The 12751-nt window shown below is 26.9% G+C and overlaps 1 protein-coding gene and 1 pseudogene across 1 annotated transcript; both read left to right on the plus strand.

Moving 5' to 3' along the window:
• The first annotated feature begins 1560 nt into the window (after positions 1-1560).
• Positions 1561-10467, plus strand: LOC105851132 (GDSL esterase/lipase EXL3-like). The gene is made up of 5 exons (XM_012715986.3): positions 1561-1941; positions 6256-6386; positions 6505-6738; positions 6838-7093; positions 7597-10467. Exons 1-5 carry the CDS (start codon positions 1656-1658, stop codon positions 7785-7787), a joined length of 1098 nt encoding a protein of 365 aa, XP_012571440.2. The 5' UTR covers positions 1561-1655; the 3' UTR covers positions 7788-10467.
• Positions 8730-10467, plus strand: LOC101501917 (putative pentatricopeptide repeat-containing protein At1g03510; annotated as a pseudogene).
• Positions 10468-12751: the final 2284 nt, after the last annotated feature.

Here is a 12751-nt window from a genome sequence, read left to right on the forward strand (position 1 = left end):
GTTTAACGTTCTTTACAACAAATGTTTTTCCGACATTTAAAAAAGAAAATTTAAGTTGAAAAAGTGGTAAACATATTTCAACTTGTCGGAAAATATTAGATAAAAAATGTTAATTACACTTATTATAGGTTAATTAATTAGTCACACTTATTATAATTGTTATATAAGTTTTATTGTGACTCATAGTGTAATCACTATTATCTTATTATCAATGAAATTTGCATATTGTACTTTTTTTAATATTTTCCGGTCGTCAATTGCCTCTATAAAAAATTGTAATGTATCTCCACTTATGTAACTTTTCCTCCTAAATAATTATCTACTAAGAGGTTTAATTATATGTAAGAGATAATTTTTCAAAAATCTCACTCCATTATTTTATTAGTTTTTTTGGATCTAGACTCAAGAATGAGAACCAACACATAATATGCTAACTGACGCGGTATAAGTAGGGACATATCCATAATTGTGTTAGTTGGGGGGACAAAATTTCTAATCATACATAATACTTCACACATATATATAATAATTATACTTGTATGTGTTAGAGACGCTTTTAGTTTTATATGAGTGTTTAGAAAAAATTTAAAATTATTTTAAAATAATTGTTATTTTCAATATTTAATATAATATTAGTTATTTTTCTAATTATACTATTTCATTAAGTATATTATTTTCAAAATATTATGCTTAACTTTGCGTTTAAAATAGAGAAACGCATCAATTACAAATAAGGATAATTTTCTGAAAAGGTGTCTTGGTCTTCGTTCATTAGTAAATAAGGTAGAAGCAAATTATTGCATAATAGTGGAATTGTCCATTACTTGTCTACAAAGTGTTTGATTTTGAGTTGTTGCAATATCTCTTTCGGTCAGAGTACTTCTTGTATTATATATAAAATAAGTATTTGTTTATAAAAAATGTAAAGATGATTTAGTGAAGTTACTATTAATTTTTAACAAATTCAAACGATACTATTATAAAAATGTGCATTATTATTATCAATATTTTAAATAATAGTTTTTTTAAAAAAATTTATTCACATTTATAGATATTATTATACTAGTTATTAAAGTTGATTAAATTGAAAGTTTTAATACATTTAATATCCAATTTTGACTCAAATAATTAAATAATTATTTCCATAGTTGAAATTAAAATCTTAAAAAAAACATCATCTTAACTTAGACTTAAAAAATAAAACTTAAAAATTTGGTGTTGTTAAATCTAAAATATAATCAAACTCATTTATAGATGATATATCATTCAACTATTAATAATTTAATTTAATATTACCAAAATATGTTAATTTACTTTACTTATAAATATTTTTTAATATGTGTAAAACGAACAAAAATAACATTCGTTATCTTATAATTTAATAACAATATTAATACATAATTTATAGTTTTGTGGATGTGTTTACATAGTAAACTAATATATGTAGAGTACAGTGGAAATGACTATACTTTCATAAATTATTGAATTAGAATTTAAATTTTATTGAGAAATTCAAATATTAATATTTAGTGTCTAACACTTATTAAATATGATTATCTTCTGACGAAAAACTTAACAAAGATATTATAAGTTATATATATTATTGTCCTTGGTTCTATAGAGTGAATTAACGTGGGAAGAAGCTAGCACTAAATATGGCTCTGTTTACGATAAAGCTTCCCAGTACTTCATCAACTAGCTTAGTACTCAGTATAATTTTATTTATAATTTTATGGTATGGAACGAATGCATTAGTGAAACTACCACCAAATGTAACAATTCCAGCACTCATAACTTTTGGAGATTCGATTATGGATACAGGAAACAACAATTACATCAACACAATTGTCAAGTGCAATTTTCCTCCTTATGGTCAAGATTTTGTGGGAGGAATTCCAACCGGTCGATTTTGCAACGGAAAAATTCCGTCGGACTTGATAGGTATATAAACTCTCTTATTTTGGTCTCTTTGAAAACAAAATTGCAAAACGATTTGTTTAAGGTCTAGTAATTTTATAATTATGTAATAAAAACATGTTAAAAAAATTCATATATAGATGACAACAAGATAGCGAACGCAAAAGCTATACTTAATTTTACCTTTCTTATTTCTACACCCGAAAAATTTAAATGAAGTTTAATTTGAGTGTTAAACTTTGATAAAATTTGCAATTTCTTTAATCATATTATTACCAGGTCTTAATTTGCAGTGCCTTCTTCGTTGGTCATTGTCATAGTATGGATGTTATTTCTGTCTAACAAGTGTCTCATTTTATTATTTTTCTTTATCTTAAATAATATAAATATAACATTAATTATTTTTTCCAATAATATATTCTTATATATTGTATCAAATTAACTTTTTGATTAATTACAATTGATAAAAATATTTAAGTAAATAAAAATTATTTTACCATTAAAATTAACAAAATAATAATCTTTTTAAAATTAAGTAAAACTGAAATAAGATATTTAATATCAGAACTTGGATAATATCTACTAATAAATGCATGGGGTGTTCAGATTGGTGTTTGGTCAGTGTAAGTAAGGTTGACATGTTGAATAATAGCACAAAAGTTAGGCTTCCAACTCCAAGCAAGATTGATCCATTCCAATACTAACAAGCAAAATATTAATGGATCTCGTTAGAAAATGATGCTCAAATTTCACAAAAAAAATAAAAATAAAATTTGAGCTTACATATTGCAATTAAGCATTGGTTGTACTAAAGTTTAATTATTTTGGAGATTTTTTAATTAGCTATTTGATTTTTTTTAAATTGATTCTTGAATTTAATTTTTTTTCAATTAAATATATGAATTTGTCAATAATTTGTAATAATGTTTATGAACTAAATGCATGCCAAAAAAAAGGTTAATGAAATAAAAGAATTTTAAATCACAATCTCAAACTAATTTTATTGGAGTAATTTGTTATTAGATCTATAAACTTTTAAATAATTTATAATTTGTCAATATATATCAATGAGCCCAAATATAAATTGTTTAAATAAAAATGATGTAATTAAAATTTCAGTGGCATAATAAAAAAGAACAAAGTAAGTGTACCAAAAAAACATTTTAATTCAGAAGTTTAATTACAAATTATGAATTAGTTCAGAGATCAAATTACAAATTTATTTTAATTTAGGAATTATTCAAAATTTTCATATTATTTCAAAATAGATAAATAAAAAATTCAAAAAATAAATAAGAAGTTGACTAGAATAATTAAATCATATTATTTTAAAAAATAATTAAATACAATCAATCATACGAGTCACATCTATGGTTAAATTAAAAACTTTTTAAAGATTTGATGATAAAAAAAAATCTTTAGTATACGAATTAAATATATTTTTTTATTTATGAATTTCCACAAATTTCATCTTTAATATGTTACAACATTTATTTTAATTTTTTTTAAATGGTAATTTTCAGAAGTTTTCAATTTTCATTCATTTGTTACATATTCAAAATATAATTGAGGATATAAAAAAAATCTTATTATCATAATATTTATATGATAAAACAATCTTATTATTTTAGGAAAACGTTTTTTTTGCTATATGGAACGAAGACATGAAAGGAATTTGGTGGTGATTACACTAACAAAAATTCTATTTTAATATCTAGTATAGGTGATAATATTTATCTCCTTATAATTTCTAGTTTGTTTACTACTAGTAGGCATATAAAGATAAAATACTAATGCTGAAATATACATTTTATGAAGTAGTATATATCTTTGATAATTATTTACCCATTTTTACGGTATAATTGTTGTAGACTAATGATACCACTCTTAATTAAAATTAAAATTGTTAAAATAAATTCATAACATTCAAATTATTAATATAAAACGACATGTTAAAATAAATTTATAATATTTAGATTATTAAACATCATATCTACATAAGTGACAAGCCTTTTATATATATATATATATATATATGATAAAATTAAAATATCTAGAATACTTGTGTCTTTGAAATTCCATTGATGATGCATTAAAGTGATTGGGAGCATGATTTGGTTTTAAACAAATAAAAAACACAACATCAAGACGACCAGAGCCTCTTCAAACGCAAGTCCACTAAAACAAGTGCTTTAATTAAACTAGTTAATTAAGACACTAGAAATGAGAGAAATATTAATTATAAATTGAATAATCATCAGATAAAAAGTGAATACATTATTCATATGAGAAATACTAATTATAAATAGAAAAATTATGAAACAAGTAATGAACATGTTGCTAACATGAGTTACTAGAGTGGTACAACATATATACATTATTTTCTTCTTCAACTAAAATATGGAAAATTTTACTTGAGTTTCCGATGTTATGTAGAACCGTTGAAATGTCTTATTTCATTCTTTGAAAAATACAAAAAAAAAATAGATTTAAAAATTAATTTTGTTAAAGAAAATTTATATAGCTATTAAATAAAATATTAATACTTTATTTATTAAATTTTAAAAATACCTTATCTAATAATTTTACTTTAGGCCTCGTAACGTGTTGGACCGGACAAAATTATAAATAAAACAATTTTTTTATAAGAATCATTTATTTAAATAAAGATAAAAAATAAGAAAAAAAATTTGATTTCAAATCAAATAACTTTAAATCATTCGTGTAAAGAAGAGAAAAAAAACTAAAAGAAAATACATGGAACGCGCTAGGTTGTTGTGGTACGATTCTTTCTAACTAGTTTCTCTCCATTATCTTAACAAGAGCTCTCAAAGCATATCAAAACACGTGATAATTTTATAATATTGATTTTTTTTAAATGTTTTACTTTTTTTTTTCTCCTACATGTGTGACTTAGAGAATATTTTTTAGGTTGCATGTTCGAACTTTATTAATTTTGTTTGATAAATGTAATTTTTGTATAAATATTCAGTGAATTCTAAAGTCCTTTTAATTAGAGCATCACCTCCACCTTGAATTTAGTATTGAAAAAATAGAATATTATTAAATGTTCTTGTTATTTTTACAAGAAGTTTTATAAAATTGAAAGTATTAAAAGAATTATTTAGTCTTAATATTTATTGAATATTTTTTTCAAATGACCTTGATTATTAATAAATAAATATTAAAATTTGTAAGTAAAAAATGCTAGGACTAATATATATGATTTTATATTCTTTTAGTTTGCACATTATACTTAAATTCTTAAAGAAAACTAGAGTTGTACAAAATAACTAGTTCTTCAACCAAATCACATTTATATCCATAACCAATTTTAAGAAATTATATATTTTAACTATCATTTATAACTGATTCATATGTTTTGGATATGTTTTTTTTAACAGGTTGTTAATTTAGATGTCCATATATATATATATATATATCACGAGAAAAAAAAATGTAATTTTTTAGAAAGAAAGTTATTAGCAGTTTTTTTAGGTCAAAATTTCCAAAGAAAAAACTATAATTTTTTCTCAAACGAATTTAGATAGAAAAGAATTTCGAATTTATTTTAGAAAAATATTCCAAAAAAGGAAATCTGATTTTTTTTTTCAAACAGATTTAAAAAAAAATTGAGATTTTTTGTATTTCTTTTACGAGAAAAAAATTTCAAATAGAATTATTTTTTTAAAAAAATTATTGTAAAATTGATTATAGGTATAACTGAATTTTAATTAATTTTATAAAATCAAATCCAATTATATGAAAAAGATAAATATCAATTATGATAAATGATTTTTATATAAATATAGGTTGATTATATAGATACGATGTCTATGAGCAACCATATAGAATACACAACTAAATTTTTTAATAGAGAAGATATTGATAGTATACTTTTTTTAGATAAAAATATTTTCTCCACGTATTTAATAATGTATCTCATTTAAGGAGTATATAGTATTTAATAATGTATCTCATTTAAGGAGTATATATCACAAGTGATAGAATTTGATTTTAAACTGAAGGGATCACGTAACAAATTACAAAATACTATTGAATTGAATGTATGTGTAAAATATTTGTCCATTAAATGTGGATATATTATAGGATTATTTAGTAATATTTTTGATCGAAAGCGTATTTTACTATTCGCAACATTTCAGTGTTTGACATTAATGCATATTATATTTTATTTTGTTAAATTATTATTGGTTTCAATACCACTATTGTGTCCTGTATTTTTATCTGTACTTCATAGGTATAAAAATAAATCATAACGATTTAATATATGATACAAGTGACATCACTATTATATAATTACTTATTTGTTCTCAGCTGAAGAATTGGGTATTAAGGAGCTTTTACCGGCTTATTTGGATCCAAATCTCAAACCAAGCGACCTTGTTACTGGAGTATGCTTTGCTTCTGCTGCTTCCGGATACGATCCTTTAACACCTAAAATAGTGGTATGCATGAATAATAATAATAATAATAACAGTTAATAAATAATCAAACTATATAATTGTTATTCTTTGTTTTATAACTAACTTGTGATATATAATTGTAATACTATTTATAAATAAGTCAGTGATTTCAATGTCGGATCAAGTAGAGATGTTCAAAGAATACATAGGGAAGCTTAAAGGTATAGTTGGAGAAGAGAAGACAAATTACATCTTAGCCAACACTCTTTACCTTGTGGTAGCTGGAAGTAATGACCTTGCCAACACTTATTTTACTATTCGAACTAGACAATTGCACTATGATGTTCCTGCTTATACTGACCTTATGCTCAATAAAGCCTCTGATTTCATTAAGGTATTTCATTTTTTTCAATAAAAAATTTAAACAATAATAAAATACTACGTGAATTATTGATTGATGTTTTTATTTGGATGTTAAAAATTTTAATTGAAGGAAATATATCAACTTGGAGCACGTAGAATTGGAGTATTCAGTGTAGCACCTATTGGGTATTTACCATCAGTGAGGACTCTAAGTGGGGGTGTATTTAGAAAGTCCAATGAGAAATACAATGAAGCAGCAAGGTTATTCAATTCCAAACTGTCCAAGGAATTGGACTTCCTCAACTCTAACTTGCCCAACAGTAGGATTGTCTATATTGATATTTACACCCCTCTACTTGACATCATTGTCAACCCCAAAAAATATGGTAATGTTTTTTCTTTACGACAAAAAAAATGGTAAACTAGTTGTTAGTAAATGTCCGTTTGCTACATATTAAAAAATAATAATTTTGGTTAAAAATTATTTTGTAGAGATGTTAAAAAAAATGTAAATTATTTATTTTGTGTTTATCTATTGTAATAATTTATTGAAAAGTTACTAAAAATAACTTTTCATTTAAATAGTTTTTAGATGTTTTTTTTATAGACTCTAGTCTTTTTAATAAATGGTAACAATTATAGATTAAAAAAATTTAAATTCTTTTCTTTAAAAAAAAGTGATTTTTATGATATAATATGCAACATATGAATTCTAAATTTAATCATTCATGATTTAGTTAAATAATTTAAAAAAAATTAATCATTCATGGTTTAGTTAAATAATTTTCAAAAATTTAATTTAATTTAATATATGAATTCTAAATCTAATCATTCCTGATTTAGTTAAATGATTTAAAAAAATTTAATTTAGTTCCTTAATCAAATACACGCTATAAAGTCGTGGACAGAGGTTGCTGTGGCACAGGCAAAATAGAGGTTTCGGTGTTATGTAATCCTTTTGATGTCATTTGTCCCGACAAATTTGAATATATTTTTTGGGATAGTTATCATCCTACGGAAGGAATATATAAAAAGCTTGTGGTCGAAATTCTTCCAAAATATTTGGATCGATTGTCATGAGTTGTGAACTTTGTCTATGGCATGTTAATTATATTAGATATATTTTTAATGTAAATTAATTTTACATTTACGTGTAATATAGTAATTATTTTTGAAAATGGTTATTAAATAGATCTATATGACAAGATCATAGATTCTCACGGCCGATTACAGCGAAAAACTATTATGTGAGTGGATAATTAATGATTAAGCTTTTATTTTTTTTTAAAAGTTAAACACACAACTAAATCATACTTCAACTAACAAAATAGTGATAAGAATTTTTGTTTAGTTATTTTTTAATTTTAATTTTTGTTGGTATGAGTTGAAGTCTTTCTAATTCATGCGAGTGCCTTTCCAACCGGCTGGTACAGGATCCATTCTTTTTTAATTTTTTGTCTTAACAATGTCAATTCCAACATAGTACACACATGCAGGATTAAGGATTTGTATTTATATATCCAAAGGTTCACCACAAAAATGTAAAAAGTATTGCTTAATCAACAACAATTAACTTATCCATGGGAAGTTTGTAATCAAGCTAATTGAAAGCGTTAGTAATTATTCTGAGGCCATCTAACAGACAAAACAAGCATTTAACCCAATGTAAAATGCAGAGTTAGCTGATCAGAAAGCTATCACATTAAATAATAGGGTTTAGATTTACTTCTATTTAAAATAAATTAAATATACATAAAAAATGAGTCACAACTTACACTCTTCAACAACTTTCTGACCGTAAAAACTTGGAGTGTAGACTATGTGATTCTTTTAATGCATATATGTCTCTCACAATTACCTGTCTAATTTCCTTTACATCAATGACTTTCTTCTTGTGCTTCTATTTCTATCTATGATCCAACCCAATTGAGAAATGTTGAGAATGGCACATTGGGCAGTGATATGGTCTGAATAGTGGCTATAAGTGGTCAATGTCTCTCACCTTACACGTCCAAGTTTTACATGTCCAACATAATTCAATTTTTACACAAATGTCACGTTACTAATAATCTATCATCCATCAAGAAACTCCATGGTCACCTACTCATAAAAGGCACTCTCTTCATTCTCCATGATATTCACACCCAACTCATTGCTACTTACACCTCATGCCTTCCCAACGACGACAACCTTCAGACACTAGTCAACACTTTCTTCAAATGCATGAATTCCACCAACCCATTACACTTCAATCTCATCATTTCTCATTTTTGTCACAAAGGTTTCCCCTCTCTTGCTCTCGCATCCTGTTCCTTTATGCACACCAACGCTATTCCTTTAGATACATACGCTTTGTGTAGCACTTTGACCGCTTCGTCGTAACTCAAAGACTTTCATTTTGGGAAGCAGATACATGCCCATGTTGTGAAATCAGGTTGGTCTTCTAGTGTTTTTGCGAGTAGTGCTTTGATTGATTTTTTACTCTAAATTGTTGAATGTGAAAGATGCAGCTCAAGTGTTTGATGAAATTCCTCACAAGAACACTGTTTGTGTTAATGCACTTTTGAGTGGTTATGGTGAGGCTGGGTTATGGGTTAAGGAGCTTGAACTAGTTAGGATGATGCCTGTGTTGAAATTGAAGTATGATCAGTTTACACTATCAGCAGCCTTACGGGCGTGCATTGGATTATCTTCTGTTGAAATTGGTGGACAACTGCATAGCTATTTGCTCCGTACTATACATGATATAGAGAGGGACTGTTTCTGCAGAGCGCGTTGATTGAGATGTATGGAAAGTGTGGAATGGTAGAGAAGGCTTGGCTTGTTTTCAAGTTGGCTGGAATGGAGATCAGAAAAGAAAGGAATAGAGATGTTGTGTTATGGACTTCGATGCTTGGTGTGTATGGTAAAAATGGACATTATAAGGAAGTAATTGATTTGTTCAGTGAAATGTTGGAGGAAGGAATAAGACCTGATGGAGTAGCATTTCTGACAGTAATCTCAGCTTGCGGTCATGCTGGTGTCGAGTATTTTGAATCTATGATGGTTTCAAGTTGGATCCTGGTCCAGAGCATTATAGTTGCCTGGTTGATTTGCTTTGTAGGGTTGGAGAATTAAACAAGGCATGGGAATTACTTAATGAGATGCTCTATAATAAGGGAATAGGGAATTGTAGTGTCTCTATGTGGGGAGCTCTACTCAATGCTTGTGTGGACAGTGGGAATATAGAGCTGGGAAAATTGGCAGCTCAGAGGGCTCTGGAGTTAGATCCTCAAAATGCTGGAATTTGTGTTATGCTATCGAACCTGTATGCCCGTTTTGGTATGTGGGATGAGATTGGACGTTTGAGAGTATTGATCAAAGAAAGAGGGTTAAGAAAAGATGTTGTTGGATGCAGTTGGGTTCAAGTGACAAGTTGAACGGATTAGGAAATGGTTTGAAGTGATGCTGTTGTCTTTAAAATCTTGCTGGTAGGTCTCTACTCAAAATCCTAAACGCGCTTACTATAACAAGTCAGAAAAATTGGGAATGCTCAACTAGCTCGGGGTTAAAAAATGAGACACTTGTTTAGATTAAAGAATGGATTTTGGACTGAAGAACAGTGTAGCATATATTTCCTTGGAGAAATGCTAAATAGTACAAATTTATAAGCAATATTTTTAGTATGAAAAGTATGTAAATAACTTTTTATCCACTTCTCTCATATCTTGTTACTGGGATATGTATTGGCACTCGTCATTTAATTGATTAAAAAGGTCAATTATTTCGTTGAAAATTGCAGTTATATTTTCTTAATTTTAATAGTTAAGTAGACCAAGATAATCTGGTTTGTTTTGGTCATTTGATAGAAAAATTGTAAACTTTATTATACAGCTATTTCATTTTTGGCTTGTTAAAAAACAAAGTAGACCAAGATAAAATTCAACAGCTATTTCAAATGCAAATTCTATGCTCATGTTATTTGCTTGTGCCTACCAAAGTCCCTTGAGTTCAATCTCCTTGTTTGAGAATGATTTGTTTCATAAGTGGTTTCTTATCAATGTTTCATATTTCAGACAACTAATGAAACTTCAATATAGCTATGCATTACAGGTATCTTTTCTCTAAGCATAGAATTCAATCATATTTTAATAGTTTGGTACATATCAGTTGATAAAGCTAAGCCTGATTTGCAGTTTTGTTTGCTATAAAACAATCTTGTCGTTTGCTTTTGCACCACTTTCACTATTTAAGATAAATGTCTTTCGTATAGATCTTTGGATGTTCTCAGTGTGTATTGAAGTTACTTAATGAATAATGAAATTCTAGCATAGCATCTATGAATATACTATGTATTCCCTAATTGACTTGTCTACACCTACTTTAGTGCATTTAATCTAGTTATGCATTTCTCTAGATAAAATGCTTACCATCCCAATCTTCACAATTCCGTTTGCATGCTTTCACCTAATAGTAAATAATCCATTGTTTATTGTAATGCCCATGACTGGTCTTGTTCTTCGAATAAGAGAAGTTGCTTAGAATGATATTGACGTCGCCTTTGTTATTTATGGAAAATCTCTCTATAAGTGAAGTAATGTATATTGTATTCATATAAAAGAAAACTCTCCATTCCATTGTATGACAGATATTATAATATGCTAAATAAGTGTGGACAACTTTTGATCGTTCATTCACAAATTGCGTATTATGATATGTATGTAGAAAACTGTATTGTATTTGATCTGCTGAATGCTGAAAAAGTACAATTTTTTTTTTTGTTCAACAAGTCAAGGTTGTTTATAATCAGGAGTTGATGAGAACGTCTGTCTCCATAGGATACAACAAATCAAGTCATAAATATCTCAGGTAATGTTGATTTTAGTCATTTATGCTATTGTTAATTACTTGTGATGTGAAAATTCCATGGCATTTACAATCAAGTGAATGAATTAACTTAACTGAGCATATGCAATTATGAATTTATGATGTTAAAATTTGCTATGAACTAAATGTAATAAATCTTCAAGATTTTTGACTCTGCATTATCATTATTTATGAATGTTGATCAATCACTTAAAAGCAAAAAGGAAAAGTGATTATATTATATGGAATCTTATCCCACTTGTCTAAAATTAATTTTGGCTTACATTGAAGCATGTTGTGCATTAGTTATGAAGATATGGTGAAAACAGAGATAAAATACTAGGTTTAGACCAATTTCCATACCAAACGCAATTTTAAAAGTCAGTTTATAAAAAATGGCAAAACATTTTTATCTAAACTTATGCACTAATATTTCAAGTAGATCCTATCAACATATTTGAGTTCTATATAAATTTCAATAAATATAAAAAAGTAGGGTGAAAAGTAATATTGAGTTATAGATATATATTATCCCTAAGATCAATAAATATTAAGGATGATAGGAGTATCTTGAACTGGTCTCCATATCCATTGAAAGTAGAATTGTGCAACATTCTTCATTGACTTTCAGCTCGGCCTTTTTGTGGACTCAACTCAACTCCATATTATTATATGTGGTGTCCATTTTTCAGATGGACCCCTATGAATGTGAACTTGCATAAGATACCAACAAAGAAAACAACAAAAAACACACCACAAAAATCCTTGCACAAAAGGAACACAAGAAAACATCATCATCCACCAGTCATATTAAAAAATTGGGATTCTTGATCCAATTCCAAAAACTTATGTTTCATAATTTTAAATCAAACAAAATACAACTACTACACCACTAGAATCACCTATCTATCACCAATACTCAAGACAATTAGAAGAAGATGATCACACCACAATCATTTGTTGGATGCGATATGATGCTTGTATTTTTTTTCTTTGGGGGGTTTTAGTTTTGAGATTCTTGGGGCTTAGCCCCTTTTGATCATAAAAGATATATATCAACAACAAAATTATTTGTTATACACTTTTGAGTAAAAAATATAACATCCCATCACATGTTACCATATATTATGAATATATCTTACAATAATTACGAGAAGAGTATTTTTTTGAAGAAGGAAAAACATCACCGACGTGTATAG

Source organism: Cicer arietinum, chromosome 5 (genome assembly GCF_000331145.2).
Source record: "Cicer arietinum cultivar CDC Frontier isolate Library 1 chromosome 5, Cicar.CDCFrontier_v2.0, whole genome shotgun sequence".
Lineage (NCBI taxonomy): Eukaryota > Viridiplantae > Streptophyta > Magnoliopsida > Fabales > Fabaceae > Cicer > Cicer arietinum.